Source organism: Lytechinus variegatus, chromosome 6, assembly GCF_018143015.1.
Source record: "Lytechinus variegatus isolate NC3 chromosome 6, Lvar_3.0, whole genome shotgun sequence".
Classification (NCBI taxonomy): domain Eukaryota; kingdom Metazoa; phylum Echinodermata; class Echinoidea; order Temnopleuroida; family Toxopneustidae; genus Lytechinus; species Lytechinus variegatus.
The window spans coordinates 22,115,609-22,138,000 of NC_054745.1; the positions used below are offsets into that span (position 1 = coordinate 22,115,609).

At 35.7% G+C, this 22,392-nt stretch overlaps 1 protein-coding gene across 6 annotated transcripts; it reads right to left on the reverse strand.

Annotated features, from left to right (window-relative positions):
• Positions 1-1,454: 1,454 nt before the first annotated feature.
• On the reverse strand, positions 1,455-22,078 carry LOC121417215 (zinc finger protein 107-like). 6 transcript variants are annotated; one of them, XM_041610839.1, is made up of 6 exons: positions 21,937-22,078; positions 16,183-16,284; positions 14,529-14,608; positions 12,170-12,635; positions 4,252-4,737; positions 1,455-3,993 (listed from the first exon to the last, which is right to left on the reverse strand). In XM_041610839.1, the coding sequence occupies exons 1-6, from the start codon at positions 21,944-21,946 to the stop codon at positions 1,652-1,654; spliced, it is 3,486 nt and encodes a 1,161-aa protein (XP_041466773.1). In that variant the 5' UTR covers positions 21,947-22,078; the 3' UTR covers positions 1,455-1,651. The 6 variants fall into 6 exon arrangements, with proteins under 6 accessions (XP_041466773.1, XP_041466772.1, XP_041466774.1 ...); XM_041610838.1 differs by having other exon boundaries at positions 1,455-4,737; positions 12,170-12,229; positions 12,320-12,635; positions 21,937-22,077; XM_041610840.1 differs by having other exon boundaries at positions 1,455-1,692; positions 2,821-4,737; positions 21,937-22,077.
• Between the last annotated feature and the right edge of the window lie 314 nt (positions 22,079-22,392).

Sequence of the window (22,392 nt, forward strand, 5' to 3'; positions counted from 1 at the left end):
AAATTAAGTCATTTTGGTAACAAGAACGGTGCTGTTCTTGCAAGATAACAGGATATTATGCAATGATAAACTAACGAACGATGATATATGAGTGTGTTGTGGCCAAAGCATGTATTGATTTAAGTGCACTTATATGCCAAAAAGGGTATTTTGGTGCAAAAGGATATTTTAACCAATATCATCTGTGTAAAGAAGTTGTGTGTTTTGTAGTAATTAAGTTGAGCAAAGTTTTTTAATTGATTTCTCATTGAAAACATATATATTTAGGTGTTATTTTTTGCGAGAAAGCGTAGCAAGCAAGCGGTTTGGGAAAAAAAAATCAAATCTGAAGTTATAAAACTCAATCTTTGGTCAATGGACTTAATTACTGTTAAAAGGGCATTATTGTGAGATGTTGCAAGCGAATCACAAGCTCAAACTTTTGGAAATTTCATCTAGGCCTGAGACATAATAATAACATTGGTATTTTTTACCAAGGTATTGTTTTTATTTTTATTACTAGCAGAAGCTCTTATTAAGAATGACATCCCCTGCAAATTACAACGAAAACTATAGCTCGCGCTTTGCGCTTGCATTATTTAACAAGGGTTTATGATATTATTACATACTTTATTTTTTAATAATTATTGGCTATTAGGAATACCTTTCAAAGAAACAAAAAAAAATCAACTTTAAAGCTGCCGATCCGGAAAATTATGGGTGAAAAAAATTTGCCCCCCCTCCCCATTGGCAAAAGTTGGATCGCCGGGGGGGGGGGGGGGGGGGGGGGGTAGCAGGGGCTACTGGTACCCCTAAAGAAATAACAGGGAAATGCTATTTTTCCAAAATGGGAAATTCCTTTTTTTTTTCAAAATCAATACTTCATTTAAAGTATGCATTTTATATCAATTTTCAGGAGAAGCTCTCATTAAAAATGCCATCCCCTCCAATACAAATATTATTATCTGGAGGTTACTCGCAAACGACCAACACATTTAATCCCCCAGCTGCATCTTTATACCATTAGCTTGGGCAACATTTGCTCAGATAAAATCGAAATTAAGCGTATGTTTGATCCGAGCGCTTATTCTTAAATCAATACATGCTTTGGCCTCAATATCATCGTTCGTTAGTTTATCATTGCATAATATCCTATTATCTAGCAAGAACAGCATCGTTCTTGTTACCAAAATGAATTAATTTCATTTTCGGAAATACGAACCTTATTCACTTTTTGGATTAACGAACCTTACTTCGTTTTTGGATTTACGAACCTTCGGAATTACGAACCTCATTTTGTTTTCGGATTAACAAACCTTCGGAATAACGAACCTCATTTCGTTTTTGGATTTACGAACCTTCGGAATTACGAACCTCATTTTGTTTTCGGATTAACGAACCTTCGGAATTACGAACCTCATTTCGTTTTTGGATTAACAAAACTTCGGAATTACGAACCTCATTTTGTTTTCGGACTAACGAACCTTGTTTCGTTTTCGGATTAACGAACCATCGGAATTACGAAGCTTCGGAATTACGAATGTATGCAAGAACTATGATGTCTAAATTCCTCACATTCATCACTTACATAAGGTTTGTAACCAGTATGGATACGTTTGTGTACGGCCAGACTTAATTTTCTACTAAATGCCTTACTACAAAGATCTCATTCCTATTGCTTCTCTTGCTTCTCACTTGTATGGATTTGTTTATGTTTTACGAAGTAACTAGGATCTCTAAATGCCTTACCACATTGATTACATACATAGGGCTTCTCACCTGTATGCCTACGTCTATGTATTTGGAGATGATCATTACGATTAAATGCTTGACCACACTGATCACATACAAAAGGCTTCTCACCTGTATGGAGTCGTTTATGCACTTTTAGATTCCATTCCAGATTAAAAGCCTTACCACATTGATCACATACATAAGGTTTGTCACCTGTATGGATACGTTTGTGTATTGCGAGACTTGATTTTCTACCTAATGCCTTACCACAAACATCACATTCATATTGCTTCTTACCTGTATGGATCTGTTTATGTTCTACAAGAGAACTAGAATGTCTATATGTCTTACCACATTGATCACATACATAAGGTTTGTCACCAGTATGGATACGTTTGTGTAGTGCGAGACTTAATTTTCTACTAAATGCCTTACAATAAAGATCACATTCATATTGCTTCTCTTGCTTCTCACTTGTATGGATTCGTTTATGTTTTTGGAGATGATCATTACGATTAAATGCTTGACCACACTGATCACATGCAAAAGGTTTCTTACCTTTATGGATTTGTTCATGCAATTTTAGATTCCAATTCAGATTAAAACCCTTACCACATTGATCACACACAAAAGGTTTCTCACCTGAATGGATTAGCTTATGTCTCTTGAGGGCACTAGCGTTGTTATATGCTTTACCACATTGATCACATAAATAAGTTTTGTCACCAGTATGGATACGTTTGTGTAGTGCGAGACTTAATTTTCCACTAAATGCCTTACCACAAAGATCACATTCGTATTGCTTCTCTCGCTTCTCACTTGAATGGATTCGTTTATGTTTTGAGAAGCAACCAGGATGCCTGAATGCCTTTCCACATTGATCACATACATAGGGCTTCTCGCCTGTATGCTTACGTCTATGTATTTGGAGATGATCATTACGATTAAATGCTTGACCACACTGATCACATACAAAAGGCTTCTCACCTGTATGGATACGCTTATGTACTGTGAGATTTCCTTTGTGATTAAACGCCTTGCCACATTGATCACAAGTATAAAGCTTCTCATGTGTATGGATATGTTTAGGTGTATGGATTCGTTTATGTTTTACGAAGTAACTAGGATCTCTAAATGCCTTACCACATTGATTACATACATAGGGCTTCTCACCTGTATGCCTACGTCTATGTATTTGGAGATGATCATTACGATTAAATGCTTGACCACACTGATCACATACAAAAGGTTTCTTACCTTTATGGATTTGTTTATGCAATTTTAGATTCCAATTCAGATTAAAACCCTTACCACATTGATCACACACAAAAGGTTTCTCACCTGAATGGATTAGCTTATGTCTCTTGAGGGCACTAGCGTAGTTATATGCTTTACTACATTGATCACATACATAAGGTTTTTCACCTGTATGGATACGCTTATGTGCTGTGAAATTGACTTCCTGATTAAACGCCTTACCACAATGATCACACATAAAGAGCTTTTTACGTGTATGGATATGTTTATGTCTACTGAGGTGTGTTGATTGATTAAATGCCTTTCCACATTGATCACATACATAAGGTTTTTCACCTGGATGGATTAGTTTATGTCTCTTGAGGGCACTAGCGTTGTTATATGCTTTACCACATTGATCACATACATAAGTTTTGTCACCAGTATGGATACGTTTGTGTAGTGCGAGACTTAATTTTCTACTAAATGCCTTACTACAAAGATCACATTCATATTGCTTCTCTCGCTTCTCACTTGTATGGATTCGTTTATGTCTTTGGAGATGATCATTACGATTAAATGCTTGACCACACTGATCACATGCAAAAGATTTCTTACCTTCATGGATTTGTTTATGCAATTTTAGATTCCAATTCAGATTAAAACCCTTACCACATTGATCACACACAAAAGGTTTCTCACCTGAATGGATTAGCGTATGTCTCTTGAGGGCACTAGCGTAGTTATATGCTTTACTACATTGATCACATACATAAGGTTTTTCACCTGTATGGATACGCTTATGTGCTGTGAAATTGACTTCCTGATTAAACGCCTTACCACATTGATCACACATAAAGAGCTTTTTACGTGTATGGATATGTTTATGACTACTGAGGTGTGTTGATTGATTAAATGCCTTTCCACATTGATCACATACATAAGGTTTTTCACCTGTATGGATACGCTTATGTGCTGTGAGATTTCCTTTCTGATTAAATGCCTTACCACATTGATCACATGTATAAAGCTTCTCATGTGTATGTGTATGGATTCGTTTATGTTTTATGAAGTAACTAGGATCTCTAAATGCCTTACCACATTGATTACATACATAGGGCTTCTCACCTGTATGCTTACGTCTATGTAATTGGAGATGATCATTACGATTAAATGCTTGACCACACTGATCACATACAAAAGGCTTCTCACCTGTATGGATACGCTTATGTACTGTGAGATTTCCTTTGTGATTAAACGCCTTGCCACATTGATCACAAGTATAAAGCTTCTCATGTGTATGGATATGTTTAGGTGTATGGATTCGTTTATGTTTTATGAAGTAACTAGGATCTCTAAATGCCTTACCACATTGATCACATACATAAGGTTTTTCACCTGTATGGATACGCTTATGTAATGTGAGAGTGCCTTTCTTATTAAACGCCTTGCCACATTGACCACACGTATAGAGCTTCTCAGGTGTTTGGATATTTTTATGTGTTATGAGGTGGTCTTTATCACTTGCTTGGTTATTCGGAGCATCTCCAATATGATCACCAACTTGTTTGAGTTTTTCATCACCCTGATCACAAGCATATGGTTCAACTTCATCGTTGCTCAAAGGTTCTTGTATTCCTTTATGAGTGAATGTCAAAATATGTTCTTCTGATGCATCTGCAGGCATGTAAATACTGCTTATTCCATGTTGGTAGTCGAGATGCCTTGGTACGGTGGGAGGAATAGCATATGGTGATCCATGGTATTTGCATCTATAGATTCCAGAATCTATCAAGAAATAAAACAAGAGGAACGCCTCTGGCAGTCTCGCCTGCATTATGCAATTCAATATAGTTGTAGTGCTGACTTTGAAATCAGCAATTTATTTATTATTAAAAAAATACTATGCCCATTGACCTGACATGATCTGCAAAACAATTATTCATAGTTGATTACCCTTATGTCTATTTATCATGAAATACAGTAAATTTGTAGATCCAAAAACTTTCTATTCAAGTTATACCAATTCAACAAATACCCCCAACAAGGCCAAAGTTCATTGACCCTAAATGACCTTCGATTTTGGTCATGTCACCAGAAACAAGCACGAGATATTTAGGGATACATGGTCACTTTGTATCTCAAATTTCATGAACTAGATCTATAAACTTTAAAGAGAATGACAATTCCACAAATACCCCCAACATTATCAAAGTTGTTTGACCTTAAGTGACCTTTGACCTTGATCATGAGACCTGAAACTCAGGCAGGATCTCCAATGATACACTATCACCCTTAATTCCAAATTTCATGAACCAGGTCTATACACTTTAGAAGTAATGATATTTCAAAAACTTAACCTTGGTTAACATTTTGATAGTGATTCCCGAACATGGTTCATTACTCATTGACCCTAAATGACCTCTGACCTTAGTCATGTGACCTAAAACTCAGACTCTATGTTATTATGACATTTCAGAAACTTGATGTTGGTTAAGATTTAGATGTTGACGATACCGCCGTCGGAAAAGTGGCGCCAGTAGTCTCACTCTACTATGCAGGCGAGACAAAAATTAAATTGTTACGATCATTTGATTAATCAATGTAACATAAAGGCCATGCTTCTGCTCGAGATGACTTGCTAAGATAAGAGGAATAACATATGGTGATCCATAGTACTCACATTTATAGATACCAGAATCTATCAAACAAGAGATTATTTGTTACTATAATCATTAGATTAATTTAGGTAAGTTAAAGGTCATGTAATGTTTGTACATTAGATGATTTGCTAAGATGTGAGGGATAGTACACCAATAACAGGCATTCATGAGGGCAATGGTGCAAGATTTCGCATGAGGTAAAAGAAAGATGCTCTATTACACTCAGCTACACCCACAGTGTCTTTCACTGGATGGGAAATGTTGCTCCATTGCACAAATAGAATTCGTGTTGAACACCTCGCAAATAAGCAAAAAGACAATAATGTCTTTTCCAATCTATGAAAATAATAAAGAAATATTGAAAAGATTTTGACCGTGCTAGTCACTGACTTTTTACTTTTAAGTCTTGCGCAACTTCTGAGACTAATTTTGCATCACCCAGGTTCACGGTTCGGAAATTACGCAACGTTGTGTAAGTGCATGTCAGACCAAAAATTGCTCAAAATCGTGATTTTGTTTACAAAGTCAATGGAAATTGTGTTTTCAACCAAAAATCATTATGTATGATTACTTTTAGTTTTGCTGGTCTAAATGTATGTATTTTATGCTGTTTATGATCTTAGAAGAGTCCCAATGAATTTCATTGAAACAACAATGAAAAACAATGGGTCCAAAAACAAAGAAATACATAAGGAATAGCAAAAAAACAATAAGGAATTGATCTGATATCACAATATTTTCATGTAAGCTTGCTAAGACCATCACAAAGAGTTTCTATGCCAAAAACTAGAACATTTGGAGCTTTATTTATGGAGTTAGAGGAAAAAGTATGATTTTGCTAATTACTAATTACACATAAATTAGGATAATTAGTTAATAACAATTCGCATGAAATAAATTACTATACAATTTTATAGATTATATCCTAGACAACCTGCCTGCCAATTTTCGGCGCAATTGCGCGGTCGACAGCCGAGATCTCAACTCCCAGAATACCCCGGCCTAGATAGGGTTAAGGATATTCATAGCATAGAATGATTAAGAATAATCCAGAATCTAAAGCTTTGTTACACATGATATTTAATGAGATAGAATAATCTCTGTTATTTCTTGAATGCACAAAGAGAGACAATAATAGACTGCAACACAAAGGATTTCCTATTGGTAGTGGAAATTAAAAATAGGATGAGTTATGTTGTTTACATTGTTAATTTCACTGAGATCATTCAAGAGTCTTCTAAAACTAGACTGCTCTAGAAACTGGCAGAATGTTCTTTTTGTAGACAATACTAGAAACTTCCAGAAAAGTGAATAACTTAGATATATAACTGGCAGTTTCATCAAATAGAGTTTCACACCAGACTTTATGTCAGAGAATAGTTTATTTCCAACTGGAATACAACATTTACCTTCTTTGGAATTATGTGCACGCCATCAATGAACTGTTAGTTATTTTGAGAGAGGAATTCTCAGTTCTCATCGAGATCATCAACCTGTTTAACCCTATCTAGGCCGGGGTAATTTGGGAGTTCATATGGTTAGTGAGTAATTATGCTAATTTATGCGTAATTAGTATGCGAAATCACACTTTTTCCTCTAACTCCATGAATAAAGCTCCAAATGTACTAATTTTTGGCATATAAACTTTTTGTGGTGTTCTTAGCAAGTGTACATGAAAAGAATTGCGATATCAAATCATTTTCTTATGTATTATATTGTTTTTTGCAATTTCTTATGTATTTCTTTGTTTTTTTTACCTTTTGCTTTTCATTGTTTTTTTTCAATGAAATTTGTTGGGGACTCTTCTGTGATCATAAAAAGCATAAAATAAATACATTTAGACCAGCAAAACTAAAAATAATCATAAATTTATGAATTTTGGCTGAAAACACAATTTGCATAGACTTTATACACAAAATCACGTTTTTGAGCAATTTTCGGTCTGACATGCACTTACATAATGTTGCATAATTTCGGAACCACGTACCCAGGTGATGCAAAGTTGGTCTCAAAAGTTGCGCAAGACTTGAAAGTAAAAAGTCAGAGAGCGGCGCGGTCAAAAAATTTCGCGTGGCGAAAATATTGCGCGATACGTTGAGGGGTGGGGCCTCCGAGGCCCCCGGCCTAGATAGGGTTAATGAACGCTTTTCAACCCATGGATTGCTGAAATTGACTGTTAATCATCATCAACATCGTCTTCACAGATATTTCAACTCATTACAGTAACTGTTATTTATCTTGCTTCGACATCAATCTCATCATCATCGCCATCATTGTGAACTTTAATTTAAGGAATTTTCACCAGCCAACTTGGAACTTATCCGGATTATAATCAACACTTCAAGAGATGTAAGACCATTATTTTTTTTTAATTGTGTATGGTTAATTATTTCCTGTAGTAAAAGAACGGAAATCAAATCTAACACATTCTTGCCAACTTTAGAAAAAAAAAGAGGAATCCATTTTCCGGAGTAACGAGCGTGTGACATTTTGCGGCAGAAGGGTGTGGGGGTATCCCGCTGCCACGCCCGCGGTTAGACATTTTTGGAATTTTAGAACGTGAAATGGGGGTTTCATTCACTTTTAGAGTGCCTTTTACCGAAGACAAAATAAAATCTTAATTTTCTCCCAGTGAAATGGTGCAAACAGGAAAATCAACAGGATTCCTTTAACACAAGGAGTATTGTAGACTTCAAAAACATTTAGATCTATTTCCATTCCAATATTGTACTGACTGGATATATCCTGAATAAAAATTTGGAAGAGATTGATAAAAGTGAAATAACTGGATATTTCTCAGAATACTCCTTGTATTTCTGATCAATTTTAATTGCAAATGCACCGGTACGGTACTCACTCACTGTCATAACCCAGGGAGCTCCAACCCAAGAAGCATGCCAGAGCTCCCGGGGTTTACACTGTCACTGTGTTGTACTGCCCACTGCACTATCTGTGTAACGATCGGAATCACAGTCACAATCACAATCCAAACAAAGCATTGGCAACGTTATCCATTTTCCACACACTAAATTTGTAATATTTGGCTTTAAAATTCCACGGAAAAACTATATCCTTTGGCAATTAGCATTAGTCCGACGAATAATGCTATTTGTGATATCACGATATCCAGGTGTCTGCAAGCTTCAGTTTTGTTTAACCTTCGCTGCAGCCGGTTTTTTTTTAATATTATCAATGTAAAAATTAATGAAAATCAGAATTATGGGGTTAATATTTGTTACGATCCTGCAACAAATAACAAAGAAGATTTTAAATTTAATTTCCCTTTTTTATTACAGGAAATATAACACTCACAAACTAATAAAGCATAAATAATAAATAGTCTTACGTCTCTTGAAATCAGTTCTGGTGTTATTCCAAATTTATGGTCCAATAACAAAGAAGATTTTAAATTTAATTTCCCTTTTTTTATTACAGGAAATATAACACTCACAAACTAATAAAGCATAAATAATAAATAGTCTTACGTCTCTTGAAATCAGTTCTGGTGTTATTCCAAATTTATGGTCCAAATTAAAGGGGAATCCAGCCTTGGCCATAAAATGGTATGTTTGGAAGGGAAAAAATAAATTAAACAGAGTGGTGAAAGTTTGAAAGAAATCGGACAAGCAATAGGCGGTTTCAAACCGCCTCGATCACAAGAATCCCCGTTAAATTACGAGAACTTTTTAAGGCTAAAAAATACCCGTTAATTATTCCTGCATTCACACCGCCCCGAAACACATCCTTCGGGATAAGTTCCCGAAGTTACGAGCATGCGCAGTGTGGTCTGATAAGCAGGCAAGGCGGGAGATTCAAAATCACTAGCCCAACAGCCACCCACGCCGCCGCGCCCAACGACACGCTGGGATAAATGTTCCCGTAATTTGCTTTCACATCGCCAAAATACCTGCGACCTTGGAAAAATCCCCACGAAAGTTCTCGTAATTTCGCCAAGTACCTACTATTTAGCGGGTATTTTCTTTCGGGGAGATTACGCGTAGTTTGCTTTCACATTACCAAAATACCTGGTATTTTCTGATCGGGGTAAATTTCCCGATCAGAGAATACCTGGAACTGGCGAACTTCGAGGCGGTCTGAAACCACCTAATGAGAAAGTTATAGCTGCTTTAAAATTGAGATCACTAATACTATGTAGATTTCAAATTGGCAACTGTGTGAGTAAATTATGACAAGGGGCAAGGACAACTTTCCCATAGGCCATGTACTTTATTATCAGGGATTTGTGGTTTTCTCCTAAGTACCCATTCCCCTGGGGCAGTAATCTAAATATAACCCAGGTAGTATATTGTAGTATGTCCTCATGAAAGAAAAATATAATTTGAAATAAAACTTTTGGGAAAAATGACATTTTAGCCATAATATGTATTGGAGTACATGGAAGAGTAGTCCTTGCCTTACATCACTATGACATCCCATATGCGGCCAATTTGAAGTCTCCATTGGTAAAGTGATTACCAATATTTACAACTTTTAAAAATTCATAACTTTCTTGTTGTTTGTCCAATATTGTTCAAACTTTCACCTATCAACTTGTCTGATTTTTCTTTTCCTTATAAAAACAAGTTTTTTATTTGGGTTGGATTCCCCTTTAAGAATCCCACTTGGCTGGCGAAAATTCACAATGATGGCGATGATGAAACTGATGTTGAAGTACGATGAATAATAAGAGTCACTGTAACAAGTTGAAATGTCCGTGAAGACGATGGTGATGATGATTAACAGTCAATTTCAGCAATCCATGGGTTGAAGCGTGTTCATTGAACAGGTTGATGATGTTGATGATCTCGATGAGAACTGAAAATTCCTCTCTCAAAATAACTGCAAACAGTTCATTGATGGTGTGCAAATAATTCCACAGAAGATAATTATTCCAGGTGTCTGTTCTGACATAAAGTCTGGCGTGAAACTCTTAGCTCTGATCTGGTGAAGTGATCTCATATGATGTGATGTGATGATCTCATATGATGTGATGATGTCCTTGTAGAAACTGCAGCTTTATATACTAATTACAAGTATTCTAGATCATTCTAAAATTCACCACTCCCGAGGCTTCTATATAGTATTCACCATAATGGAAGGTTCTAGCATTGTCTTCCAAAAGAACATTCTTCCTCTTTCAGGAGCAGTCAAATTCCAGAAGACTCTTGAATGACCTCAGTGAAATCAACACATGTCAACAAAATAGCTAAGGCTATTGTTTGGCAGTCTCTATTCACAAATAACAATAAAACTCCTTGGCCTTTAAATAGGCAAGGCCTGCACAATAAAAAGACATTCTGGAATGTTCTTTACAATTCTTGGCTATCCTTAAAGGGAAATAACTAATAGATGAATGTAATTGCTTTTAAAATTCTTCTTATATATAATGCGGAATTGGCAATAAAACATCGGGATGATTCCTCTAAACTCAGGATGATTGGCAAGTATGCTATAACTAAATTTTCATTGTTCTTTGTTGCAGTATCCGTGACAAGGGTATGAAATATGTATATATATATTTTTTCCATTTTTAGGGGCTTTTTCTTTCTTCCATATTGGGATGATTGCTGAAAGTCTTAGGTGCTAGTCTAGAAAAGATGAGAGGTCCCATGATATACAGCAAAGATGCTGATTTATTCGTTAGCTTAGTGGTTACTAATTACGATTCCATCAAAATTTTACCCGAAAAATATCCCACATCAGGTTCAATAGCAATTTTATAATCATTTTATAGTTTATATAATATTTATATACATTCGCCCAGCCCACAAAAATTCAGCCCAATTAGGTTTCGTATATCACGTGACCATTTATGACGTCAGGGAAGGAAGCTGCTGAGTGTTGTTGACATTGGGAGCATGAAGTGCACGTATGGATTCAAAGTAAATAAATTGAATTGCTGGAATAATATTCAGAACCTGAATCTTCAAAGTCTGAAGAATCAGACACAGCTGATGGCGGTGCTGCAGCCATGATAAAAACTCCTAAAAATCTAAAAAATCCGCAAAACGGCAACTACACGAGAAACTAGGGGTCCGGCTGCACAGCTGAGAAAGCCTTCCTTCTACGACGTCACAATGACTGACAAATCGATCGGTCGACTTTTTCAAAAATTTTAGTGGGCGTTCCTGTTGAAGTTCATTTCCATGGAATAATTAAATACCTGTTCATCATACACAGAAGCCGATGGCAAATTCGTATTTTTCAAGTTAAACTACCTAGATGGCCTTTGTGTCATAGAACCTTGAACATCAATATCTGGCAACATTATTTGTAAAAAAATAAATCAATTTCTTTCTATCCTATTTTAAAGCCTAAAATCCTACATTTTTGTTAAAATTTTGAAAAAAATGCCGATAATATTCATTCTTACAAGTTTCAAAAATCTTTAGTTCTAGGGCAAATCCTATTCACTGGCACTTTCCCTTTAAAAATCCTACTACATTGCGATTGACAGTTTTTAACACCCCTAAGCATCAAATTAGGGGATTTTCTGGGGCACATTGAGAAATTGAGAGTGAGAGCATTACACTAAAACATAACTTCTGAACACTTACCTGGGAGAGAATGAATATTTCCATCAGCTCCTCCAACTTGCAGTTGATTCTGGTTGCTTCCTGGAGCTTCTTCTGTCAAAGTGTGTTCCGCTTTCTGATCACATGACCGAGTGTTGACATCACCTGATTGCTTGGGGGTCTGGTCGCCTCCTGAAGCTACTTCTGTCAAGGTTTGTTCTGCCTTCTGATCACATGACTGAGTGTTGACATCACCTGATTGCTTGGGGGTCTGGTCGCCTCCTGAAGCTACTTCTGTCAAGGTTTGTTCTGCTTTCTGATCACATGACTGAGTGTTGGGATCACCTGACCGAGTCCACTGATGACCTGATGTTGTTGGATTAGTTAGTGTTTGGATGTCTCTTTCAAAGCCTTTCAATCCAGGGAGATCATTCATTCGCACTCCTCCAATATGGTACGCATCATCTATTAGATTGCCATCATCACCAGTCTCAAATTTAATAGTATACTGATAAAAAAAGTTTGAGATTATTACAAGACTTAACAAAGTAAAGATGGGCCATTCCATAGAAAATTTATCCCCCCCCCTCACAATCATGAAATGAGTAATTTGAGAATATATACAGTTGAGGCCAAAAGTTTATACACAACGTAAAATTTGCTTAATCTTCAAAAGTATACATACTACCATAATGAATTTGGTATCAAATGAAAGAGCGTATTAAGCTCTTTCACATGATAGGGATGACGTTGGGATTGGAGCATATTTTAGGTGAAATTTCCTTTGAAAAAATTAATATTCGTATCAAATGTATTCTATTGTTCGTTATATTTTCAAACATTGATTCACAGAAATATATTTTTGTCAAATCTATTTATTTTCCATCATGAAAAGTCACCATTGAACTAAAAAGTGTAATCCGAAATGTCTGTGTTGAAAAGTAACTATGAAAGGTTTTTGTCCAAATTTTATTATCAATTCATCTCAAATATTTTTTTTTGGAAAAATGACACCTAAATGTATTTCAGCTCCTGATGACAAAGCGATGTGATAAAGGGGCATGACATACTTATTTATTTGATATCAAATTTGTCATGATAGCTCAAATATTTATTGATATAAAGTAAATTTTATTTTTGGCAAGTTTCAAATTTTCTTTGAATTTCCTGGGTGTATGTAAACTTCTGGCCTCAACTTTACATGTACATGCTACGTACAGTGGCAAAGTAAGTATTATACATGTACATTGTAACCCATCAAGGTAGCATTGAAAGGAAGAAAATACATTAATGTGAAGTTTTATTTACCTTAATATTTGGCTTCATGTGCTAAATTCCTCTTTAGTATTATTAAGAATGTGTATTCATTTTCAATATCCCTATATGAAGTTACATTTAGGGATTGAGAAATGTGACATAATTTTCAGCATATGAACAGTGAATGGAATTGATTGCTTGCAATGCACAAGTGTGTATTTTATGAATATTCTTTCGAGAGAACATGCCAGACTGCCCATTTGTTATGTAAGTAGGAGGCAATTATATGCCTAAGTATATGAAAAGAGGTTACCTTTCTGGCTAGATATCCATCCCTCCACCCGGACAATCCCTCTATAGCCTGTAATCCTTAATCAAGTTTCAATAGCACTATGGTACAAAATTGTACACAATTACGCTTGTATTATCGCACACTAGGTAAAAATCCAACGAAAATCCTGCTTTTGGCAAAAACTGCTAAAAGGGAAGCAAAATAATAATAATAATATGTCCATTTATATAGCGCAGTAACTATGTGCATATACTCAACTGCGCTTTGATACTTGGTATCATATTATTGATATGAAGAGAAATCTGCATACAATTTAAACCTCTTTACAGGTGGGCATTTCATAAAGCTGTTAGTAAGAGTTACTTTATGAGCGACTGGTGAAACTTCCCTACCCAGTAAATAATCACCATCGAACATTTAATGGTGAATATCATTTACATCTAAAAAGGATAGCAAGCCGTTCTTAAAGTCGCTCTTAACACATTAACAGCCTTATGAAACGGTCCCCTGAACAACATGGGTAGCAGAGGTTGCAGCTCTTGGCTTTGATCTTTACAAGTCTGATGCTCTTGAAAAAAATGTCAGCAATATGTCTGATGACTATGAAACCACTTAAACACTACAACCTTCAGTAAGTTTCTTTTTATCAAATAATCGTCCATCAACGAAAGATCAGAGTGCATCGGCAGAGCCACGGTTCATCGTCTTTCCCATCAGACCTATTGTGTATCAGCATCAGAGTCGTAAGGCAAAGACAAAATCTACAGCCTGAGCCTTTATCATAGTCTACTAAATGGTAGGAGAGTTGAAAAATGATCAAGAATCTCTTTTCCAGTGCATTTCACTACTTACAGGTTTTAAAATCTCTCCATGTATCTCTTTCTCACATTGATGGATGTCACGCTGATCCTCCGATGTCGAATAGGGCGATTCTGAAACAAAACGGATTGTTTAACATGATGAATTCCCTACTACGCAAAATTGAAACTAATGCCTCCCCCATGACCAAAATTGAAACTAATGCCTCCCCCATGACCAAAATTGAAACTAATGCCTCCCCCACTACTAAACAGAAACAATTGAGGGAAGTTAGAAAACCCAACATGGTCAAAGTTTATTGACCCTAAGTGATGTGACCTGAAACTCAGGCGGATCTTCAGTGATACACTATTACCCTTGGCCCGTATTCTGAAGTCAGGTTTAACTTAAACTCAGGTTTAAAGTTGTGGTTTAAGAATGGGAAGCCAAAAGTATTAACATTTTTATTAAGTTGTATGTTTTTTATGTTTACTGTGATCTTTCCTGATTCATCGATGGTGAAGACAATCATCTGATATACTTCTTAGACAATTATGAATGATTTGAGAGCCAAATGAGCTGAAGTATGTTGTCTCTACAGTTAGTGATTTATGTAACAATTGGCTGTCCATACTTAAACCACAACTTTAAACCCAAGTTTAAGTTAAACCTGCTATCAGAATACAGGCCCTTGTGTTTAAGTTTTATGAACTATATATAGGTCCATATACTTTCAAAGTTAAAACATTTAAAAAACTGAACCTTGGTTAAGACTTTGATATTGATTTCCCAACATGGTCTCAGTTCATTGACCCTAAACGACCTTTGACATTAGTCATGTGACCTGAAACTCAGGCAGAATGTTCAGTAATACTTGATTAAGCTTATGTCCAAGTTTCATGAACAAGGTCCATATACTTTCTAAAGTTATGATGAAATTTCAAAAACTTAACCTTGGTCAAGATTTTAAATTTCCGACGATGCTGCCGTTGGAAAAGGGGCGCCTATAGTCTCGCTCTGCTATGCAGGCAAGACAAAAACTCAAACATATGAATTGATTTCTTATGTAATAAATTATAAATCCATATGTAAAGTGCATTGAGATCATCAACAATATGTGCTTTTGTAATTCATATTATCTTTAAAATGAGGGTTTGGTTGATATCTCACTTTCACTGGCCCATCAACTGCCTGAGACAAAACAGGTTTGGCCCAATAATTTCTAGCTGGTACCTTGAGTTTGCTTCCCCCCCCCCAAAAAAAAATATTTACAATGCTTATCACAAGTCTAGGGTCAAAAGATGCCCATGTGACTCAAAGCGATTGGTTAACATTGGTTTGACTTTTAAAAAATCTGAGCTAGAAGGTCACACTTGTCACCTGTGTCTGTGATATGTTACAAAAATGAAGCCCAGAAAAAATTGCATTCGAAAATCATTTAGTGCTTCAAAAACTGAAATATAAAGTGACCGGAAACACCATCTTAATTTCATCCCATACACTTATGTGTACTATTTAGGCGTCTATAAAATGCCTATTTACAAAATCGGGGTTTGCCTCGTAGTTTTAGCTTTTCATTCTCAATAATGGTTGTTTCCAGGGTTTATTAGTTCTAATACATGCACTTGTACACATGTTTCATCTTGGTTTGAGAATTTTTTAAATCGGCTGCTCACAAAGTTAAACAATACCTTTAAAATTCACAAACCTTTTGCCTTGTAGTACTCATCATCACTCCCCTCTTTGATCTTTATCTTTATCTTTATTCCTTGCAGATGTTGCATGGGCATTGGTGGACCGACCTCTAATCCTGTATCCAAAATAATTGCGTTGAAAGTTTGGAGTTTTAAAGGTAAAGGAAAATAGTTCCTGCAACCAATCGGTTCATGAGAAAGTCTTTAAAATCAAGGATAATTGCCACAATGTTATCATAGATATATGTAGATCTGGGGGTGTTTCACAAAGATTTAAGTATGACTTAGAGTCGCGCTTAAATACCGAGTTGCGTACGGTATGAAAGGCTTGACCGCATTGGTCAGATCGTGTCATGAGGACGCGCACTAATGCGTATCTATCAGTAAGATAGCGCGTTGCATATCATGTACGCGTCGGCATTTAAGTGCGACTTAAGTCATGCTTAAATCTTCGTGAAACCCCCCTGGTACATTAACATAAACTATCATTCTTTCAATCTTTTCATTTGTTATCTTGTGGTAATTAGTTGACAAATTTCATACCCATGAACTTCCGATAATGAATGTCTCAAATGAGAGATCAACATCTGGCTAATATCTAATCAGTGTAAAAAGTAGTTTTTGCTTGCCTTCTGTTGGAAAGCAAGTCAAATGCATTCATTATTCAAGTTTTACTCCCAGGCTTAATGCCTAAATGACTTTAAAATTCACAAACCTCTTGACTTGAACTCATCTTCACCATCACTTTCCTCTTTGATCTTTATTCCTTGCAGATGTTGCGTGAACATTGGTGGATTGATGTCTGACCCTGTATCCAAAATAATTGTGTTGCAAATTTAGAGTTTTAATCAAGCATAAGAATAAAGACTACAGGAGCGGTGCATCAAGGACTGTGGCAGATTTTTCTAAAAAATCTATTTAAAAAAATTATAAGCATCCATGCAAGATCCTACATGTATGTGATATGCAGAGTTGTCAACCCTTATGGAATATTATATGCCGAAGAATACGAAAACGCGGGTCTATGACAAGTAACTATTCTCAAACCATATTCTGTCAAATCATGAAGTGTCACTATTCAACCTTAATCAAGACAAAACAGTTATTTTCTATCACTGTTTTATCACTGAATTTTATTGAGGGCGCTTCGAAGATAATGTAGAATCCTAGAAGGATTTTATTGCTCCAACAAAAATCTCTCCAAATCCACAATAAGAGACCTTCTTTGAACTTCTTCTTTGTATCATAAGGTAATATAATATTTGGGGCCTGTAACACAAAACTTAGCAATGATCGTACAACATTTTTCTACAATTGATTCCATTATTTGTACAATCAATTGTGAAAATCAAGACTTAAGATTAATTTCTAACATTCGTGTTATGGGACCCTGACTGGAAAAGATTACACAAGAAGAGATACTCATTTCCTTGTCTAATTTTCATGACTATTTATTCAACCGTGTACCAGTAAAACCTAACTTCCCAGACTGAAATACCTTGTGTTCTCTCATCTATGAAATCAGACTGCATTGCAGCAAATGTTATCAAAGCATGTATTCATTCTATTATCAACCCACTTTGCTTTATATTCAATGAATCAATGTCACAAGGTACTGTCCCTGATCAACTTAATAGGGCAATTCTATGCTAGAGAAATCAGCCATTTTCACATTTTTCAACCTGCTGTCCAAACGAACGAAAATCTTCAATTTGCTTTGTGGTAACATTAAAGTACTACTGGGTAGACATGTAAAAAACTGACAACCAACAAATATGTGTTGGCCATAGATGAATTAGAGCTTAAAATGTTTCATTTTGTAAGGGACATTTCTGCGCCCCGTATGACACACAACATTTTCACCTATAATTTACCCACAATCATTTTTTGGTGTTGGTTATTAGTTTTCACATGGCTACCCACTACAGCTTTTTTATCATTGATAAAAAAGAATATTCTATTGCTCAAGCATTCGGCTAGGAAACTAAAAATTGTTGTCAAAATGTCCCTCACGACGCGTATGGAATCGCATAAGACTGCTATAGTAGTACCCATTTACGAAAAGGGTGACAAATATTGCCTTTTTACCAAAAAAGCTGGCATAGATCATCTATAAGCGGCTTTCCAAATTCCAAATAGATCAAGATCTATTTTGGTTTCTGCAGATTTAGACACTTTATGCCTCAGACTATTTTGACTTCTTCATATTTAACAGTATTATTCTTCCACACTTCAATTGTATTATTGTCTGGGGTCACACATTTAAAACTCACTCAGATAAATTATGCATTCTAAAAAAAGGAAGCAATCCGAATTATATGTAATGTTGCTTTTAATAGTCTTTCCAAACCGCTACTTACCCAATTAAATTGTTTTCCATTAAACGAGTTAATATCACTGAATACACTTGTTTTCATGTACAAATTCCAGACTACAATTTACCTCCTACCTTGAGAGATATTTTGTACAAAATTCATCAATTCATACTTACAATTCTCATCAGAATGATCTCACTAACCTCCCTCAAGTTCGAACTTCTGTTGTGTCTAACTCATTTACATTTAAAATGAATTTCCAAAAACTATGGAATAAACTTCCTTTTGATATTAAAAGCAGCTTCACTATTTTGAGATTTAAAAAGTTGTGCAGGGGAATTTTAACATCCCTTGAATTTACTTTACTGTAGTTCCTGTGTTGTTTTGCTGCATGAGTATTTTTCTTTTTTTTTTAAAGGTCAAGTCCACCTCAGAAAAATGTTGATTTGAATCAATAGAAAAAATTCAGATAAGCACAATGCTGAAAATTTCATCAAAATCGGATGTAAAATAAGAAAGTTACGACATTTCAAATTTTCGCTTATTTTCAACAAAATAGTTATATGAACGAGCCAGTTACATCCAAATGAGAGAGTCGATGATGTCACTCACTCACTATTTCTTTTGTTTTTTATTGTTTGAATTATACAATATTTCCATTTTTACGAATTTGACGATTAGGACCTCCTTGCCTGAAGCACAAAATGTTAAACTAATGGAATTCCACGGGTTCAGGGAGGAATGAAACTTCATTTCACATGACAATGATAAGAAAATAAAAATATTTCATATAATAAAATACAAAAGAAATAGTGAGTGAGCAATGTCATCAACTCACTCATTTGGATGTAACTGGCTCGTTCATATAACTATTTTGTTAAAAATAAGCAAAACTTTAAAAAGCCATAACTTTCTTATTTTACATCCGATTTTGATGAAATTTTCAGTGTTATGCTTGTTGAATTTTTTTCTTTTTATTCAAATCAAGTTTTTGTTGGGGTGGACTTGTCCTTTAAGGGGCCCGTTGCATAAAACTTTTTACCTGAGAAAACTCAAGTTGTTTTAACCGGAGTTTTTGCCCTGTGCTAAAGTCAATGGCGGAAATCAGACTAACCTTAGTTTTCAGTTTTTACCAGAGTTTTCTCAGGTAAAAAGTTTTATGCAACAGGGATGTTTTTATATTGGATAATTGTTGATAATTTTGTGAATACTTGGTGGCCCCTTTTTATAAGCCTTGCTTCTCCGGGGTCAACTTACCATGATTGTCTATTGTAATTTTCCTTTATTATATTGTCAACTTGTGTGTATTGTTTTTGTAGTTAATGGTTAAACAATAAAATTGAATTAAACCAGATTATTTTTGGACTGGCAATCTTTCAAAGAGTTGTAGCTGAATGTTAAAGGGCTGAAAATGATTTGAACAGATAGAAAAAAAATTAAACAAAACAATGACAATGACAAAGATCACATAACAAGATAAAAGGTATTCTGAAAATTCTCTTATCTTTGCATTCTGTTAACTTCTTTGCCAAATACAAGAAAATTTACTAGAGGTAGGGGGCTATTGTAACTTATTGTTGCATGCGATATTTGTCCGTCTGCAATAATTTCTTCTTGCTGCATCCTGCAAGAACATCATGTTTTACAAAAGGAGACATTATAATGGATTGGTAGACTTTTCAGCGATTAAAAATTTGTGTTCGAGACAATGAACCTTTTCAGAGAAAATATATCTTTAAAAAGAGCCTCATGTATTTTTAGCACAGAAGCATAAGCGTCGGGGTGCAAGGAAATTACGTTTTTTCAGAAGAAATGCTTCTATTATTAAGCATAAAACAAAAAACAAACTTTATTGGTTGATGAAGAAATATTGGGCGTGTCAGAGATAAAATAGGGGACGTCCTTACTGAGAGAAGAAAATTTTCAGAATACAAATTCAAGAGAATTTTAGTGAGCTGTTATCTTGCTAACTTAGAAGAAAAGTTAAGACAATTTTCAGAATACCACCCTCGGTGTATTTTTGCTCTAGACCAAAAGCTTCGGTCTCTGTTATGTTGGTTGTTCCGCTGAACATGCTGAACTCTGTTGGCTCCACTCGAAATATCAAGACCAAAGTTCTAGCTCGATCTGTACAGGGACTCATTCAATGAACAAGGTTATAATATAACCTTGTTCTCAGTTATATCTCCATGTGTGGCAAAATAAGGGTGGCAATGTTTGGCTTATTTTCTCTTTTTCTTTGGGGCAAATGCTTGATTTTTTTACACTGACTGTTTCCATTACACCTATTATTCATACAACTTGGCTCTTATTTAAATTTGATTCTTTAAATCATTTTTTTCTTAATTAAGAATAGAGATAAAAAAATGAAAATTTTCTTGCCATATTATTACTTTCCACCAATAGAGGGCGTACACAAATATATGCCCAAAATTCAAGTTTTTGAGCGCTCTGGTGAATGAAAAAATTATTCCCAAGTTACTAATGAAAAATAAATTGCAACTGTGTGGAAATTAGTAATTTTAATTGGTCACAAAAGTGATATTTTAATTATTTTTTAAAGTGTGTGCTCTGTACAACATTGGCATACCATAGTCCTACCTCTAGATTCCCCACAGGCAGGGTGGTAGCAGTGAACAAGTGGACTCAATGGCCGAATATCAAGTTTATGTATCAAGTTCGGATAAAACGGGAAGTGAAGTTGCGTAACACTAACAGCCGAGGTAAGTCACTGTTTTTGTTCCTTTTAACTTGATGTTTTTCTGTTTTTTGGCAATAAATGTCAAGCAAGATGAGGGATTACCGTCTCGTTAATTTTCAAAAATTTGATTCATTAAAGACAAAAATCGAAGAGCCCGACGGGGGGATTTTGCATTTAAGTCCCCAAATGGTGGCTGCACGATAGCAAGCTGTCCGTGTACGAGGAGAAATTTTAAAAAATTTATAAGAATGTGAACTAAAAAAACTCCTCGAAACAGACGACTGCCCGTTGTAGTACGGTAAGTGCTCCTGCATGTTTTTTTATTCGAAGAACAAGCTGATGACATAATATGGGCTAGCGTAGGCCGTAGCGCGTGTGTGTGCGAAGAAAGAAATTGTGTGTGTGAGACGGTACGTGTGTGAGTGGATGTGTGGCAGGGTAATTACTAATGGCTCAATTACATTCCTTACTACATTCCAGAGAAATCAATATTAAGACAAGGCAAGACTGAATGAGTGCAGCCAAGCAAATTCAAAATTAGCGTGGAAAAAAAAGACCCAGCGGTTAACCTCCGGCAATGGACTTGCTGCCCGCCAGGCGGCCGCTCGGGCTCCGATGGAAACGATGAGCATACCGGAAGTAACGCGGCTGCTAAGCCTAAGCCAAAGAAGGGGAATAGACTTAAAGTTAAAACGTTAAAAAGACACTAATACGTACCGACTAGCATCAAGTCAAATTCAATTGAGACTTACCAGAAGTCATATTTGAATGACCGATTATTTACAATCTGGCAATTTAGGGCAACATCTAGCCTGCTTGGTTGGGGTACAGACCCCGCACAAACACATGTATTACGTAATTGGAGAGACAGGTCAGCTGAGGCCGGGTAAAGGCATGCATCAGCTGGAGCTGTGTGTTTGTTTATCGAAGAACAAGCTGATGACTATTGGGTTAGCTTAGCGCGTGTGTGTGCGAAGAAAGAAATTGTGTGTGTGAGACGGTACGTGTGTGAGTGAATGTGTGGTAGGGTAATGGTTCATTTACATTCCTTATTACATTCCAGAGATGATCCAGCTATACTTACCAGCTTCTTATCAACTTGAAAATTTCTCATTGGTCTTGGGCTTAAACAGGTTATTGTATTTTTAATGAAAAGTTGGTCATGGATCATCTCTGGAATGTATTATTTAGGAATCCTGACGTGTGGG